Source organism: Mastacembelus armatus, chromosome 23 (genome assembly GCF_900324485.2).
Source record: "Mastacembelus armatus chromosome 23, fMasArm1.2, whole genome shotgun sequence".
Classification (NCBI taxonomy): domain Eukaryota; kingdom Metazoa; phylum Chordata; class Actinopteri; order Synbranchiformes; family Mastacembelidae; genus Mastacembelus; species Mastacembelus armatus.
This window is the reverse complement of record NC_046655.1, coordinates 9,338,494-9,357,833: the sequence shown is the minus strand read 5'-3', so window position 1 is coordinate 9,357,833 and position 19,340 is coordinate 9,338,494. Positions and strand designations below refer to the sequence as shown.

General features: G+C 39.8%; 1 protein-coding gene across 2 annotated transcripts; it reads right to left on the bottom strand.

Annotated features, from left to right (window-relative positions):
* Positions 1-1,416: 1,416 nt before the first annotated feature.
* LOC113141896 (proline-rich protein 5-like) lies at positions 1,417-19,323 on the bottom strand. Of its 2 annotated transcripts, XM_026326533.2 has the most exons (12): positions 19,194-19,323; positions 17,747-17,857; positions 16,795-16,893; positions 11,886-11,976; positions 9,687-9,872; positions 8,966-9,046; positions 8,045-8,151; positions 6,665-6,756; positions 6,441-6,581; positions 3,037-3,181; positions 2,601-2,882; positions 1,417-2,315 (listed from the first exon to the last, which is right to left on the bottom strand). In XM_026326533.2, exons 4-12 carry the CDS (start codon positions 11,909-11,911, stop codon positions 1,963-1,965), a joined length of 1,413 nt encoding a protein of 470 aa, XP_026182318.1. In that variant the 5' UTR covers positions 11,912-11,976; positions 16,795-16,893; positions 17,747-17,857; positions 19,194-19,323; the 3' UTR covers positions 1,417-1,962. The 2 variants fall into 2 exon arrangements, with proteins under 2 accessions (XP_026182318.1, XP_026182317.1); XM_026326532.2 differs by lacking the exons at positions 16,795-16,893; positions 17,747-17,857; positions 19,194-19,323 and adding an exon at positions 14,389-14,656.
* Positions 19,324-19,340: the final 17 nt, after the last annotated feature.

Sequence of the window (19,340 nt, the reverse complement as noted above, 5' to 3'; positions counted from 1 at the left end):
AGTAATATTATACAGCTATAGAGCCTTTAGATTATAAACGCGTTTTCAAACAGACTGTACTTTAGACAGACGCACCGGCCTTACAGCTGCAGTAACTGTATGATGATTAAAGTGGCAGGTGTTCCTATTATTTTGTCCACTCAATATCAACGAGGCCAGCATTTAGGCTGTAAAACTCTAGTGTATCACACACACACACACACACACACAGACAGACAGACAGTACAATGCAATGGTCACATGCAGAGTAAGAATGTAATGTTTTAAACTAACCACAGACCTGTCTGCAGGGGCCGACACAACAGAGCAGCTCATGAGCAACAGGAACTGAGAGTCAGACATTGACTGCGTAGAGAGGCCTACGTGGTGGCCATGGGCACTCGGCAAATAATTGATGTGCGGAAAACAAAAACAGAAGCGTGAAAAGCTGAAGAAAGACATTAAAAAACAAACAAAAAAAAGACTGATTCTGCCTACCTGCTCCGGGGAACAGCACTCATCCAGGAGCACATGGTCGCTCAGGAGGTCCAGAAAATCCAGTCGGTTTCTAGAAAAACGGCCTCAAGACGCCGTCAACGCACGTTACTAATGACTTATGTTGTAGGCCATAGATAGAAACTAACAAAAATCTTTAAAACTTCGCTTTTCCTGCGGTGTTTCCTTCCAAACTGGCGCTGTCCTCCCCCTCTCCACAGGTGCATCTCATCAACGTCACACCCGTGTCTCCTGCGGAGGCTTTAAAGGGCTATTCCGCTCTTTTAAACTTTCCTTTCCCACCTTTCTACTACACATTACCATCACAGCATCTGTCTGAAAGTAATGTCAGACGCACCTTGCATGCACTTGTATAAGAAGAGCTGATAAGAACATTGTAGTCTTGCTCTTTTGTTGTTTTTCTTTTTTTTTTTTCATTCTGAGAATGAACAGTGGGGAAAACCCTGCAGGTTCCTATGGAAATCAACTCTTTGTTTAATGTTTAAAAATATTTTTACATGAACAACATCAAAATAACCAAATTTTAATGCCCACAACCAGTTGTAATGGATTTTTACTTTTTTACTTAAAACATTTAGGTCCCCAATATCTGGAAGGAAGAAATTCAAGGTTTGAAACATAAGAGCACAATAATAACTAGAAGGAAAGTGGCCGTTAAAGCTAATATTCACTTAAATCTACAGTAACTCTGATCTCCAGTATTTATTTTGATGTTACCAGGCAAAATGGATTTGCTCAAACATTAATGCAGCAGAAAACAACGGGATGTGAAATCTGTCACTGATCTTATGCAGAAGAGGACTAAGAGCAAAACAGGAGCTATATTAAAACAATTTGCCTGTCTTCACTTGTAGTGCTTTGTTAATATGTCAGTTGAAGAGACAACTACATATGTAGAGTTTGATTCGGTTTTAGACAAAGTGCAAAATTCAAAATATTTTAATAGTCAATTAAATTATGTTGAGGTTCAAGCAACAATATAAAAGTGTCACACTGGAAAGTTGTCATTACATTTGAAATGTTAAAAGTCTGAAGCCAATCACAGCCCTGGGCTTGAAGGAATATTTGATGGTTTCAGTATGTTCACCTGCCTCCAAAATGTGTTAGCACCACTAGCTGGTTGTTTTTCTTTCTCTTCATTCAACAGAGAAAAAGAAAATCACCTCAGAGAAAAACCTAGTTGATTAGTTGTAGTTTACAGTTTAGTTTGAACAGCCAGTGCTGATGTTTCCATCTAGGGGCATACACTTCACAAAGTGCCATCACGAGGTCTGACTTATTTTTAGAGATAGATAGGATATAAAAATAATTTAGTTTCAAAGAACCTAGAAACTAGAGTGTCTAGAAAACAGCACAGTGAGTCCAAAGGCGTGGGGAATGTCAGTCCTGGCTCAGCACTGTTTGCACAGCACTGCATCCTAGAAGTGCATCTTCTTACATAAACACACTTTTGTGTGTTTGTGTGTGTCATGCTACGCTCTGCCCGCTGCTGTCTCTGCTGTGTGTTGACTCTACAGAGCAATGTTGTGAGAAATCCAGAAAGATGCCGTCATGCTCCATCTCTGAGTCCAAAGACTCCGGGATGTGGTCCATCATATTCCCCGGACTGGATGCTGGACTGGGACCGGAGCTTGTGTCATGGGGCAGCACGGTGGAGTACGAGGGGGAGTCTGACACCATCGAACCTGTGCTATGCATGTCTTCGCTTGGAGAGGGCTCTGGTAGAAGGGAGGGGGAAGGATGCTGCAGCTGGAGAGGGTACGGATCTGTGGGAGTGTCAGGGTCTCTGGGCTTAGGGTCTTGACAAGTGGTCACAGTGTCTGTTCAAAGGACAGTAAAAGAATTACAACATTTTAATAATCAATATGTTAAACATAATCAGAAGTCTCTGTGACTTCATGTTTAATCCTTGAATTCATTTTTTTAAAGTGCTTAAAGATAAAAAATATGTTTGTATGAAATTAAATAAGATGAAAATGCTTTTCTCAGACACTCTAAAAATGCAGAGTTTGATTTGAAGCTCAGAGATTAAGGACATCAACAAAACACACTGTTTCAAAGATCAAGATTTTTTTTTTTTTTTTTTGCTACCCATGTAGTCCAACCTGAAAGTGCAGCAGAGGCTGTGGACTGGAGGGTGGGTGTGCTGGTGTTCTTGTTTGCATTGGGGGCGGATTCGGCCACAGAGCTGCTCTCCTCCATGCAGGAAGTCATTTCAGAGACGGAGTGTCGTCTGATTCCTGTACCACCTCCTGTGGATGAGTCCACGTCGTACTCCACCACAGGGGTCAGCATGGGAACGTTGTAGCTCTTAGAGCGTACCACAGGGTTCTTGGCGACAGGGGAGTTGCTTGGTTTAGAGGGCCAGGAATGCTGCAAACGCTTTTCTGAAAAGAGTCAGAGAAGAAACAAATAACGAAATATTAGTTTTTTTTAAACTGCCACAGACCACCAGTGAAAACCTCAAATACAAGAGAACACAAAGACAGGGAACATAGAACATGTTATACACAGACACAACATGTATTGGCACATACACACCTAATAGGCAGGAGGAGCAGTGCAGATTGGAAGATTCGTCTCTGGAATATAAGCCATGAGTCCCGAGGTACGGAGATACCACCTTCTGGATGAGAGACTCCAGACGCAGGTAGTCATCTGTTACACCTTTAGATTCATGGACACCCTACATTACACGCACACACACACACACACACACACACACATAAACACAAGTTTGTGTTAGCCAGTAATTGCTACTTGTTGGCTGTCGGTAATGGAAACTTTAAAAGCCATGAAAACATTTTTGGGGAAAAATAAATAAATAAAGCCCCAATTTGGCTGTCTGTGATTTTATCAAACACTCTTCCAGTCTAATCTGTGAGTAGAACTGATAAGTTTGCTGAACGTAATTCTTTAACAGGAGACAGTATGTGTTTATTAGACCAGGGCAGAAGACAGCATGAATTACACAGCTGAGAGTGTCCCAATCTTATATAAACGGTTTAACAGTAAATAGACTAGTATGGCAAATGGACTTTTATAGTTCTTTTCTACACCACAGTGTAAAGCACTTAACACTATTTGCCCATACACCCATTCATGCAAATGCAATAATTCACATACACGCACACACACACACACCTGTTTAATATAATAAATTTTATGATGGAACCTACTATAAAGAATAGAAACTTTGTACTGCCATTATCTTTGTCATTGTTGGATTAAACTTTAACTAGCTAAACAAGCTGGTGCCCAGATGTCTTCCAACAATGTATACACCAGCAAGAATGATTATTGTTGTAGTTTGGTGTCTTTGATTGATGATTCTTTCCCTGTCTCTTTGTGTATGTGCCATATATTACAAGCAGATGTGCAAAACACGGAGGAAACAGAGAAGAAGATGTGAGAGGGAAAAGAGGGGAAGTGTATTAGTTAGGAAAGCTAATATCAGACAGGGATTTAAAAAGAAAAACTTTAGTTTAGGGTGTCAGGTCAGGTCATGAACCTGCATTACCTAAATTTGTGGCCACTTGGGAGCAGTTTAACAAACTGTAAATACAATATTGACACATTACCACCTTGCAAAGCTGCATGGTGATAATATTAGCAAACAGCTGCTTATTAACACATCCAGCATAATGATTTTTTCTTGCCAAATTAGGAATAAGTCAAATTTTCTGCTGTCTTTAATCTATGGTTTACTCACCATCGACTACGGAGGAAGTTATATGGTTATTCAGCAGTGAAATGCACCATGATGCTCACAAAAAGTATGTCATGAAAACTGTGCCTTAGAATAATAAGCCATGAAAAAGATGCTTTACTATAGGATTGTGTGAAAATTGTGACTTAGTGTAGCATGGCGTAAAAATGATGCCTAATTGTATTTACCTGCTTTGGTGCTGAACAGGCAAAATACAGGTGAGACTGAACCAAAACAGTAAAGATGTTTTCTCTTTGAATCCACCACTTCCTGATTCCATGTGTCCTAATTAGAAGCTAAGCTGTAGACCGTTTAATGATGCTAGAAGTTCAGATTTCATTCAGAATCACAAGAAATTGGACACAGACTCAGTGTCTTCAAATAACTGTGAGATCAATCAGGTTTCAATACTCTGAATCAGTGAGCCCATGCATCAAAACCACAGCGCAGAAACAAACCACATAAAGAGAAAAGACTTCAGTCAACTGGCGTCATAGGGTCTTAACAGAATTAAAGCAAAATTACTAACAGATGAAACAAGAAGTGGCCTAAACAGCAAATGTTGTGTTGAATTTTATCATGCTTACACACAGCTGTTTCCTTTCCTGTGTGCTTTTATGTCTTCATGTTTTTCTCCTCTTTCTCTGCTCTCTGTTGATTTGATATTCATTGTGGGTAAGCAACAACAGACTAATTAAAATGACTACAGTACATGTCTGTACGCAGTAGATAAAATCTGAAAACCAATAAATCCTGTTTTCTCTTTTTTGTGTGTGTTTTTCCCCACCATGTCTCCCTCTGACCCTCTGTCTCGAAGTAGCAGATTTGGGTCAGTGAGTCACTACAGTGATGTCCAAACTAACCTCGACACACAAACACACATAAACAGACACGCTCTGTGAGAGAACAGACTCACAGTTCATACATACAGACACACTTGACAGCACATTAATCCACTTACATTCAACCACATCTTACCTCGGACCAATACACTCCGAACATTAAAGCATTATACTAGTGTTCGGGAAGACTGGCGCACAGGCTTTACTCTTAGCTGTGGAAATCAAATCATCCACTAATGATTAGCTAGTGTGCAAAGTTAAAAAATAAATACCTTTAAGTGATAAAGAGAAAGAAGGATGGGGCTCACATAAACTCTAGTCCCAAAAAAGGTGCTTTCAATGCTTTAAATAAGATGACTGCTAAATTATTCAGAAATTAACTAAATGTAATTTCTTGTATTTTCACTTCTTGTTTTATATGTTCCCAGCATTTAGTAGCCTCTGAAATGTCTCTACTTTAGCAACACCAAAATATTTCAAACGTTTTAAACTAAGACTGCTGTGGTTACAGTATTTCATTTAGTCTAATTTCATGTACCTTTTCTTCTCTACTCAGAAACAAGCCCTTATGTCATCTTCTCAGAACTACGTCACTTTGATGCAGTGGTTTGGGTGTATGTCTGCGTGTTGGAGCAATTCAATCTGAAAATTATTTTTCCGTTTTAGATCGTTTCATTAGTATTACTGTTACAGGCTGCTAAAACTACACAGTATTAAAATACACAGCTAAATAACCTATTATTTTGTGTAGTAGAATTTTAGTTTTCTTGCTGTCTCCTCTCACTAATCATGAATGTATTATTTTACGCTGAAATATGGAGATTTCTAGGAGATTAATAAAATGTTGCTGAGTTTGTGAAACAAGCAGTGTCCTAGTTAGAAAATCAACACAGCAATATTATAATTCCACGATAAGCAATTATCTATAGGGGACACGAGAACATCAGGGCTGTCTTTACTTAACACACAAGACAAGTAATGTGACACTAATTCTACATTTAAATATAAACCTCTGCCTAATGATCACTAATAAGCTCTAATTACAATCGGTTTGTTGAGTTTTTCCATTCTTGTGAGGATGTCATGGTCTTAAAGGACAGTGTAAACACTGAGCAACACAAACACACACACACACACACACAACCATGGTGCAGAGGGTACTGAGTGGTCATGGGAAAACAACTTTGCACTGTGTTCACGCTGAGATTACTTCCTGCGAGATCCCTTTGCAAGAAAAAAACTCTTCTTTCTCTCTGCCCTCAGCTCCTCTTTCCCCATCTGTTGTCATTTAGCCTCTTCCTTCACCCCACATCAGACACAGACGTTTGTGCTGTGAGTCTGCATATGGATGACAGTGATTGTATGAGAAGAAGCGAGAAGCACAAAGTGTGTACCTGTAGAATCAGTAGCATCTGTATGATGGAAGGAGGAACTCTGGCTCGGGGTCGTGACAGCGCTTCGTCCAGTTTAAGGTTGAGAGTGATGATGTTTCTGAAGTGAAGCAGAGCTAGCTGACGCACTGATGGCTCCTTGCCCTGAAGGCACACACATGTCAACATAATACATTTGTATAGGGACAAAATTAACGAGTGAGTATACAAACTGGGCATGTATGTACCTGTACAGGGTAGAAGATGGCCTGCAGCATGGACAGAACATCACAGAAGAAGAAGTCCCATGTGTCAGCCAGAGAGTCCAGCAGCTTCTGCCCTAATAGGAGCAGGTAGGAGAAAATTAGAAAGCAGCAGCAAGACTTTCTGGCACATGCACCAGCACAAGAAGAGATTTTTGTGGAAAAAGTCTGTATTACTTGTGGACCTTAATGTAATAATTAGTAAGGCTGTCAAATATGACATGCAGGTTAAAGTGGCTCTTTTTTTAGCTTATACTGCTTTATTTTTTGTGTGACACAAAGATCTCAGGTTATTAAAACCCTGAAAATTACCAAAGATTAATACAATTTATTTTTTGCACTTTTGCACACACACACACACACGCATGCACACACACACGCACACACACACACAATTGATCAAGCCAGAACAGTGGGTTGTGGTTTCTGCTATCTTCAGTTTCTCACTGAATAAAGGTTGTGTAATTGACGTAAAGCATCACTTCCTATGACGACAATGCAGAAAATCTGTGTGTGTGTGTATATGTCTGTGTGCGCGTGTGTGTGTGTTTTATCATTTCAAAGGTATTTCAGATAAAGGTCACACATTTACTAAAACAGAGACAACAAAATCATTTAAGTGTCCTTTGTTCACACCTTTTCAAAGAGTCTCACATACTCAGGCTGTGTGTGTGTGTGTGTGTATATGTGTGTGTGTGTGTGTGTGTGTGTGTGTATACATACAGGTGTGCATAAATAGGAGTAATGGTTAAGAGAGTCGTGTTGTTGCAGTTTAACCTAAAAGTTAAGGGTTAACTCTGCATCTAAAATCTCAGTCGATTATTCTTTTTTCCTATTACACTTGTGTTACACTAACAAAGGGAATGCTCCAAATCAAAACTGGTGGCACTGTTGATAATTAACAAAAGAAATGTAAAATTCTCAACTTCAGACCTTTAAGCATGTTTAAAACTTTGAGTCACTTAGTAACCCTCCTTTTACATATGAGATATTCCATTAAACTGGAAGATATGTAGTTCTGTCATTAAACTGGAAGATATGTAGTTCTGTCATGGAGACTGCATCACTTATTTTAACAACTCTTTACAGCAGTTAATATGTATTTATATCATTCTTCACAAATCAACAACCTATACAGTGTAGTTCTATATCCGGATCTTGTTTTTATCTGCCAAATTACTTTGGCAGTTGGATCTCTGCAAATTTGTTACAGTCGCTCAGAGCTATACCTCTGAAATTTACTACTCAGATACTATAAGCTGACAATAGTGTTGTTTCCTTTATATTAACATATATTACAAAAAATAGGATTCTGAATTCACAGTGTGTATACATACTGCACATCCCTCACTCAATAGTTTATACCTTCATAGAAGCGGATCTTGTCTCTCAGTATGACCATGCCTTTAGTGAGAAGCTGGTTCTGAAGGTACTCAGTAAAGAAGGAGCCAAGTTCAGTCTTCAGCAGCTGCCTGCAAAAAATTGCACGTGAGTGTACATGTGTGAAAATAGGCAAATGTACAAGTATGTACATAAACTATTCCTGATACATCAAACAGCTGAACATGTACCAGAAGTAATTTGCAAGCTGCAGTGTTTAAACAGCAGCAGACTCAGGAAACGAGTCTGTTGTTCACACAGAAAAAAAAGCCTACAGCTGAATCTAAACCCTTCAACAACAGGATTTTACTGATTAACAGAAGTGGAAATGAGTATGACGGCTCAGATGTTGTTATTACAGGAAGAGTAAACTGGACCTTTAAACATCACTGGGCAAACAGTGTATGTTGGAAACATATATAAAATCTTAATCTAACCAAGTTTGTTAATCTCCAGATACAGAAAGTCTCATGACTACTGCTGTGTTTCTGCAACATAAAGTACAGTTTCTGTTTTATTCAATTTAGATACAACAGCTCAAGTTAATTTACATTCTCAAACCATGCCAGACCAGTTTGGTCTGGAAAGTTCAGCCTTCACTCTTGCACCATGTGAGTGCATGTATGTGTATGCTATACACTATGCTATGGGTGTGCATGCCATAATATTTACTGTACATAACCAAAGCCCTATATCAACTGCCCTCAGCTACACTGTGCTGTACACAAAACAGTGACCCCTCTGTACCCATAATGTAGCAGAGTGAGGCAACAATGCTAGGCATGTGTTAATGTTTAGCCCGAAAGAAATCTGCTGCTACACAGAGAGAAGATGTGAAATGACAGAAAGAATGCATTAGTTTGGGCCAGTTTTCTAGAAAAACAGATAAAGAGACAGAGTGCTAACCTGACACCTTCATTCAGAGTGTAAAGTTCGTTTTCTCCGAGATCCTTCCTCTGAAAAACTGAGATCACTGCATTGTAGATGCTGCAAATAAACACAAGTGGAAGCATTTATTGGTTGTTTCTTTACACAGACTAGAAGAGATGTGTAGAAGAGAAGAATAATATTCAGTTATTCAACAATGCATGATCACTAGGCAGCTTTCAGTTTTTGATTTTTTAATAAATTGGCAAATTTTGCCCAACTGCTGTTACATCTACACCAAAATAAAACATGCAAAAAGTGAAGGGGTTAAAGCCATAAAACCAAAGTGCAAAATGAGAAAAAAAAGCAATAAAGTGAAAAACAAAAGTAAAAGAAGCCTATGAGGGGAAAAAAAATCATCTATGAGCAAGAATGACAACAAAACAGGCATGAGAGATAGACAAAGACAGACGGTGGTGGACTTTTAGAAAAGAGAGTTTTCTTTTGTGAATGCATATGTGTTTGTGTGCAGGTGTGAAAAAATCTTCCTATTCACAGCATGAATAGCAGCACCAACACACCTTTCTGCTTATGACGGTTTTTCCAATTTGACAGTGTGTGTGAAAAAGGCACACAAACACATGTATACGTGTGCGTAAACATTAGCAAGAGAAAGCAGGAACACACAGTAACCAACATGGCTCACACTTATGACACTGTGAATATACATCAATGTGGTCAATCTGTCTCTCACACCGACCTGTTCCAGGTGGCATTGGCCCCAGCCCTCCTCTGCTGGGTCCCTTTGTCCTTGCTGCAGTCCTCTGCCAGACCCCCAACTGTTCCTCCCTTATCCGCACCTCCCCCTGGTGTTGTTTTTGTCGGAGAGAGGTCGGTCAGACTGGAAGACGAACTGCTGCCCAGCTTCAGCTTACTGTGCAGACTCCTTAAAATCCCAAAGTAGAGAGAAATCACACGCTCAAATTGATTATTGAAAATGAAAAGTGAAGCGGTCCAACCACAGTTTTAGGATTTCTGACCAAAAAAAAGAAGTGTTTGTAAAAGCTTGGGGTAAAAACACACAGATTTCTGTTGTAATAATATCTCTCATAAAACTAAATTCAAAATCTTTTCATTTAAAAGGCTACAGCACCCAACAAAAACCTTGACCACATTGGCAGGAAATCCAAAAATTAAGATCACAAATATTAGACACTGATCATTTTTTCATAATTTAATAGATGATAACATCAGCATTTATTTAGGGATGATTGGAAGAGAAATTGAAAGAGAAGAGACAAAGATTGAAACAGTAGAGAAAGGAAGAGCTGAGGATACAGTTGATATCCAGAGTGCATCCAGACTGCAGGCATGTCCATGGAAATAAAAGACATGCTAAGTGTTTTCAGTCTCGATGATAAACAGCAGAGTGGCTCAGATGATGCAAAAAGAACAACCAAAACAGCAAGTCCTGTAACAGCTGAAAACATTCAACATACAGTACCTCCTTCAAAACACACACACTCTAGTATTTACTCTACTGTACTTACTCTGTTAAGTGACTATACAGTACGCCACCTATCCCCCTTCCATGAATGTGTGTGTGTCACACTGATCTGAGCAAAAGGTGGTTGAAAGAGAGGATAAAGAAAGCAAAGGAGAAAAAGTGCCTTTGTCCTCATGGGTCCCCGCCTCACTTTTTCACATGCCCCTTTTTCGTTTGCTCCTAATTTTCTACTCTTCTCTACCCTCTCCTCTCCCACTTCACCTCTCTAACTCCCTTTGCCAGTCTGTGCCAGTCGGTGACCATGTGACCCTGCGGCCTTTTGTGCCAAGTGGACAAAGGAACTCTTTGAGGTTCAATAGCTGCCAAGAGGGTGGGGGGTGGGATTTAAAGGTGACACAAATTTCACCTTCTTTTCCTCTCTGTCTCTCCGTGTGGGGCCGTATTCAAGTTGTTATCAAGTTTACCCAATTGGTTGATGACTGTTCAGTATTTTCTTTGAGCATACTGATTTTATCTGCTATTTTCTGCCTCTGCAATGGAATTATTTACTATTATTCTTTCTTTTCATTTGTAGTGATCCATGCCTAATTAACACTATTCAAATGAATGGCATTAAACCGAACAGAATTTAAATGAATGTGGACACAAAAAAAGCAGAAAAAAGAGGAAAAACAAGAGACATGGTGGAAGGATAGAAAGTGGGAAAGCGCAAAAAGGGGATGGAAAAAGAAGAAGCATTAAAAGAACATGGCAGGGACGCGGAGAGAAGGTGCATGTGCATGTGTGTGTTGTAGGGCCGTCTGTCAACCTGGATCATGGTCCAACTCCACAGAAATAGGTCAGCGAGAGAAACAGGAGCCCTGTGCTTAGTCAGACAGACAAGGAGATGCTCGCACACATATACAGACACGTACAGCGTTCACATCCAAGTGAGTACGAGTTTCCAGATATGTACCTTCTGCCATTGAAGCTACAAACTTTTCAGTCAAAAAAAGTTTTCTCTTGAAGGAAAGATGATGCAGTGCATAAAGCAAAGGCAGAAGAGAGAGGCTCAAAATAATCACTGAGTTGCAAACAGGTAAAAAAGGTATTTATTAATATATGTGTATAAATGAAAGGACGCTTTGTAACCATGAAGTAAACGCTTTTGCTTTTTGCTCTGAAACAAGAGGAGTAGAGAGGGAAACGACTGTGCTCTAATTAGTAAACAAAGAAGGATAAGAGGCATGTTTGCATGAATGAATGAATGAATGAATGAATGATTGAGGTCACAGAGGAATGTGTGTGAGTGTGTGTGTTGCTTTCATTACATTTCTGTGTCCCAAAGGCATCAAACAAGTAGGGAAATAGGAAAAGAAAAATTGCTTTAATTCTGACTGTCTGTGTGTGTGTGTGTGTGTCTGTGTGTGTGTGTGTGTGTGTGTGTGTGTGTGTGTGTGTGTGCATTCCTACCTCCTAAATGAGCCCTCTCGTTCCATGTTAGCCTCGACAGACAAGCTGTGATCTAGTGATCACCCAGTAATTGCCACCGACCGACCAGCATCTGTCAAAGAAAACAGGCAGCATTATTGGTTGAGAACATCCATGTTATTATGTCATGTCACATGAAACTTAGACCAAGGTTCAATAAGGACGATCTCTTCCCTCATGTTCTCCTTGTTCCCTGTGTAGGAAATGAAATTTTCAACTTGGCAATTTACTAGTGTTTTATAAGGCATTAAAGACAATGAGATGAATAGGCTGAAAACAACATACAGACTGCATCTATTGATAGTGAAGTTTTCTAACATGTTCTCACCAATATTTAAAAGGTTTAAATTATTTGCATCATTTCATTTTGCTGTGGCCATGTAGATAAAATGTAGATAAAATAAAATATGCTGGGATATCCATAGTGATTAATAGTTGATTAATACAATTCATGAAACCGAGAAAGCGCATTGTAATCACCTGGATTTGCTGCAGTTTTGCAGTAAAATGCAGCAGTTCTCACACAGATGCACTAAACTCGCTGACGGGCAGACAGACAGGTGTCTCTACTCAGCGTCTAGCTAACAAGACACACTATTCTAATCAAATTACACTAAAGTGCTTCAGAAAGACATTTGATCTTACCATGAACTCAAATGCCCCTACTCACTCACTCACTCTCTCACACGCACGCACGCACACACACACACGCACGCACGCACGCACGCACGCACACACACACACACACACAGCCATACATATCAGGTATGTTTGTATTACAGGGCCAAACAGGGTAATACTGAGGCTTCCTTATGACCTAAATCACTGTTGTAACCAAAACACGTTTGCTCTTTGATTTTGTTGCTCCACAGGCTTGTAACAACTTTGATCAAATATGACACATTAGAGTTGCATCACTCAAAGCAACGGGTAAAATGACTTCATATTAAAATCTACTATAGGTAGGGGTATAAGTATAAGAGCGGTGGTGAAGTTAAGGTCACAGTCTGAGCAATAACAGTCTGTTTAGATTTAAATGATAATGTGTTCAGCCACTTGGCCAGTAATGACTCTCCAGTGGTTCAGGGTTAACTTCCTGGAAATTGTATTTGTCGCTGTGCAATATAAACCATAACCTGCTGTTGCCTGGAAGCTGCAGTTATTACATGTTACCTACTCTATCCAATTAATTGTCAATTTTTCATCTATCATCTCATTTTCTTTGCAGTTTACTCTGTAAAGGTTTTTGGTCAGTGCAAATAGGTTCTTCACATAGATTCACTTCATCTAATGTCATTAAAACACTTCGCAGGACGCCTCTCTGCAGAGGAACAGGGTGTGTTTCGAGGATATAAAAGCACCACTTTCATTCTGAGAACTGGTGGGGATTGTGGTGCGGTAAGAAAAAAAAAGAAGAACTATTACAGCCATAACTCTGCCTAGATGCATGTCTTTGGCTCGCTGTGGTTCTAGTACAATTCCACTCGGCCTTGCAAACGCATCTGGGCTGAATGAAACAAGTGCACAGTGACTTAATCCTGGTGCTACAATTCCTGCCGCTCGTCGCTGACCGACTGTCTCTTTCTGAAGTCACAGTACATTAGCGGTTTACTGCCTAACTTGAGTGCCCTTGGACTGTAGTTGGATTGTGGTTATGCTGGTTTGTGAGTCAGGCTGGTGTCCAGATAATCCAGGAAATGAAACAGTCCAGGGAATGAAACCAGTGAGTTCCCACTCATTAAAAACTTGACTTCTGAGTATAAAGCTTTCTTCTCCTCCTCCTCCTCCTTCTCCTCCTCCTCTCTCTGCAGTAGACAGTTTACATTGTAAGTAGATATCTGAGACTCCACTGCTGAAAATTAACACCCATAATCTGCTTCAACTGGAAACCACCACACACACACACACACACACACACACACACACACAAACAAACACACACACGGCTCACTATTCTGCAGACTGGCAGCACACCAGGGAAATTACCACCCTGCACCAGACTAGTGCTAAAATAAATGTCTTCTTGCAGCAGGTTTGTCTGCTCTACCAGCCTTTGGCAGAAAACCAAACCTCAGGTTGGAGGTCCTGCAGTAACAGAAAAACACACACACACACACACACACACACACACACACACACACACACACACTATCCTGCCTCAGAGAAACACTCTTAAAGTCTGCCTCATGTCTGCTTGTGGCCAATACAACTTCCAATTTATGCGATGCACAAGAAATGATGGACTGTGCTGCATGAAGACAGTTATTAACTACATCAACAACACTCAGCAGGAGAGGAAATGACCGCTATGACCATATTCCTGTCCAGAGTTCAAATAGAAGAAGTATTAGGTTACTTTCAGGGATTTAAGGTAATAACAGGCTACATGGTAACAACTAACTATTGTTTACAGCTTGTCCGTCGTCAAACTGAAGAGGACAGCTGCTCTTAAGCGAGGACCGAGTTTCGCACAGTGTACACTCACTTTTCCGCGGTCTTCTCGCTCCCTTCTACAGCAGGTGTCCTCCGTGTTAAAATCCCGCACTGACGCGTGTGTGCGTGAAGCCTGGAGGTCTACGCGGAGCTGAAACAGTCCACCGTCCCGCCGCCTCTCACCGCGGGCACCAGCGCGTGAAGGCTGCGCACGTTCACCTGACGAGGTTCGATATCTGGATCTGACCCCCGCGTGCGACCTGTCCGCGCGGCTCTCTCACGACTCTCCGCGAGCGTCACAGAGAAGGAAGTGAGAGAGCGAGAGAGTGAGAGAGAGAGAGAGAGGATGACGGTGCGTGGGTGTGTGCGTGCATGAGGCTTCAGAGTGAGCAGGGGTCGTGGGGTGTGAAGTGTAGCCTATGGAAAGTGTTCGTGGTTTAGGGTTGTGTCTGTGTGCAGTACAAAACTCTGATAATACAGATGGAAAAGACTGATGCAAAGCAAAAGCAAAGAATCGCCACTACTGTTAACATTTGTTCGGGCTGGGTGCATGAGCATGTACTGGAAGTGTAAAGGTAAAAGCATTGAGATAAAAAAAGGTTGTGAAACAGGAATATTCTGCTTCATAGAAGTAACTATCATAACTACAATATTAACTTTGCTTTTCAAATTAAAATATCACAAACATAACAATATCACAACTCTAAATAATAAAGTTGTATTCATCTAATTGGGGTTGGTTTTGAGTTTGAGGGGCTCAAATATTGTTTTAGATACAAGAACTACTTGTATTTGTAACATTTTAAATTCACAAATTAAAAATAAAACTTGTTATTCCAGGTTTTCTAAGAAGCCACCCACTGTTAGGGCCTGGGGAACAGAGCTCCACTTACTACCACTCTGAATATGATCCCCAAGGCAGATTGTTAAAAGTAACTACTGTAAGTACTGTAAGTACAGTGAGTCAAGTACTAGAATACAGTAATGAGGTACTACATAAATCAAACATTTACATGTAAAAAGGGGCTGGTATGAGGTTTTGGCACATTAGTAAGAGGGAAATGGGTGGGTCCCTAAAATAAAAAAAAAACAACAACATAGTACTCTATATGTGAAGAGATTGATGGATGAATGGATGGATGGATGGATGGATGGATGGATGGATGGATGGATGGATGGATAGATGGATAGATGGATAGATAGCCACTAGGTTGAAAACACTGGGGAGTCCTTGTCATCAGCAGACTGGACTCCCATCATGTTTAATTCATAGTGAAATAATTTACAACAGCAGCCCAATGAACACACTGGACATTGCATTGAGTGCTTTTACTACCAGCAGAGAAGGCCACTGGCATATGTGTGTGTGCAATCACTTCAGAGCAAACTTACATTTACATCGGCCGTACGCACAGATCAGTACATTAACCCCAGAGCTCACTGTGTCGCATCAGATAACCTACAATCTGTGTGCATGCGTATGTCATTTGAGACTGAGCGCACCACACATGCAAAACCTTAAGCCCTAAACCTCCACTGCCCCTCCCCCAGTTATAAGGAACAGGTTTATAACAGCAAAGTCTACCGGTCAAGGCCAGATTGTATCTTACAAGTTCATTAAAAGATCATAAAACAGTCTCTCACACACACACACACACTCACACACACACACACTAGAGCACCTGGAAAAATACAGCAGAGTTCACTAATCACTTAACATAAAGTTTCTAATGCCTCTGTCGACATACACACATCTTGAATACACATGTAATTTGGCATGTATAGAAAGGCATGTTAATGCAGACTGGCCCAGAAACCACCACATATCAACTTCCAGACTCCAAGGATATGCAAGGCCTAGTTGTGCGTGTGTGTGTATGCAACTGTGTTATTTTAATTCCAGTAAATACAGGATGATCTTTGTTATGCACATAGGCAATGACATGCATCATTTTTGTCATTTATCCAATGCTGGTTTGCTACTCAGAGCACCCGAGGTACTTTAATACTCTGCCTTTTATCAGTCTAACTATTGGGATTGTATCATTTGGATGGAGATGCCTATATTTTCTTTACAAAATTAAAATGTACCCCAAAATCATGAAAGTCTGCTCATTTGAATTCTGGTGCTTATTAAATTCTGCAGTATAGTGGCAGCAACCTTCTTCTGATTTGGTATATGACTGGCAATCTGCACTTCTACAGCAATCTGAAGTTTGATTTTACGTTGATATCAGGATGAAAACGTTTAGTTTCATGTGATTTCCTGTGGTCAGGACTTCCGTATTGGAAGTGCAGAAAAAAATGCCACAGGCCGAACTGGTCAACAATTAGTAATTTGCTACAACTGTTCATTAAAAAACTAAAAAACAAAATGTTCAAACTGTTTTCATTTCTAGCAAACTCACTTCTCCACCATTTAAGTTCATATTTTGGAACTGAAACAACTCTGACTCACATCTTTTTCCAGCAAGGTGACACATACAGAGGTAAGACAAGATGTCTGCTATTCTGACCAGCCTTCATAGAGACAGAGTGTGGTTCAGCAATGCTCCATCTGCAGTGTATTAAAACACAGAGAAACTCATATTAGGAAAAGAGAAAACACAAGCCAGATGTGCTGTGCATGTCACAGGCCGCCACAAACAAACATACAAAGGGCACATATACTGAGCACACACAGACACACACACAGACACACACACACAGACACACACTCACACACGCACGCGCGCGCGTGCACACACACACACACACACACACACCTGAGGAAAAACAGAGCACAGGTGGACACATGCCTATACCAGAAATGCACTGAAATAGACGTGTACACACACACACACACACACACACACACACACACACACACACACACAGTCTGTAGAGTAACCGGTGCACAACTTAGAACTCAGTGCCATATTAATCTGGGTTATGTAAACAGATGAGGGGAGAGAAGCCGTTGTCAGGGACCTGAAATGGCCCCAGTCAGGGGTCCACATCGCCAGGTGCAAACATCAGAGGACGCATTTACATTAAACATGTCAAGGTTGCAACATCATTGCTACTGAATTTAGGGAAGGATGGGATTTTCCTTAACACTGGTCCAGCACTGCATCCATGCAGATCAGTATTTTTCCTTTCCATTTTATTGAAACAGTTTTGTATTAATGTCAGATCCAAATGTAAAACACCTAATGCTATTTTTAAACAAATATGACAAATTATATTAAAAATACAAAAATATACTATTAAAAACATTAAAATATTTTCTTCATACATTGTTGAAGTACTTTACATGCAGTCTAGAATATGTATTTTTTGTTGCAGATCACTAATTAAAATAATTATTTCAGCTGATGTACCACTGCTCTGCCTTTCTTCAAACACTACAGAGCGCAGTCAGCACTGACCTGTATTTACTCAGAGCAGCAGTGTTCCACTTCAGTAGCGACCTGATCCACAAGTGAAATGGTCTGGTTAAATTCTGCATTCAAGGGCAGATGAAGGTAACTGGAAATTAGCTAATAGACATAGAAGTGAGGAAATGAATAAGAAAAAAAAAAAGAGGAGAGAACAGGAAGTAGTGTCAAAATCACCCATTTATTCTGGAGATATCTAAAACTAAAATACATGGTTAAAAAGTGACAGATGGATGATTACATTTGGTATGAATTCATAGAATAATTTGTGTTGCTATCAGAGGATTGATGAGAACTATCCATTATATTTTCATCTCTGGTGGTTTGGTAATTCAAAGCCACAACTATAAAACTAACAGGAAGACAACTCCACACACAGGGACACAAAGGTTGACCACTATTTAGTAAACACAGTCCCTCATTAGGCCCACATGGAAACTCTCAGACAGCTTAAAAAAAAAAAAAAAGGGTTAAGTAATAGATATTTATCTATGTTGATATATATTAAAAACAGTGGTCTGACCAACCAGAGCAATAAACCATTTAGAAATATGACACCAATGTAGTGAATGTTATGTGTTATCATTTAATATCACTTTGCCTGGTGTTATTTCTGTTTGGCTGACAGTGGTGCCGAAAGTGCAAGACATTTAAAAGTTTCGCTCACAAAATCATATTGAGGACCACAGGAACTATTACATGTGTTTGACTTGTATTGTAAAGCACTAATCTAATAATTTTCTTTTGGGCATGAATAAAGTTTATCTTATATTATATTTCCTATTAACATGGTCTCAGAGGAAATATTCTTATTCCATAGCAAGCATTTTAAGAGTGTGTCTCATTATGAAGAGGATGTCACAGAATAGTTTTGCATGAGCGAATCAGAAAACTTCATTTCCTATGCTTTAAAGCAACACAGCAGGGTTTTCACAATTTGACCTGGTTGCAGTTTGTGTAAAAAAGTAATGGTTTTGTGATTCAGGCGGATGTGTGTTCTGTGGTTCACCTGTGGTTCAGATAGGTCAGGTCAGGGTATAAAATTTTTTTTTTAAAAAGTGCTTGCTTGACAAGATAATTTACTGAAACTTTTTAATCACCCATAGCATTTTCATACACGGCCAAAATCAGGTCAAATTTGAATTATTCCAGCACTTCTATTTAATTGCTGCTCAGTGTTCACTGCTAATCAGCAAATTTTTTAACATGCCAACATGCGAACTAAGATAAACACTGTAAACATTTGCTGTGTCCCAAAATATATTACAAGCTAAATCTGTACAGTTCATATTATATAAATATATACACATACTTTGTTGTAGTATGCTGTTTTAACATTTAAAAATCAACATATTTAACCATTTGTTTGATATCAATCAGATCAATAAAAGCTTCACAAACAGACATCCTCATATTTCATGTTAAAATTTATACTTACTTTGTTTTTCTATCTGGAGTTGTTTCACCACAACAATTTTTTCCCAGCTTTGAGCACCTCCTCCATTTCCTCTGTGCATTGAACTATAGAAGAAATGTGTGCATCAGCATTGTCACTGTGAGACTTCGGCTCAAAACGCTGCAGTGC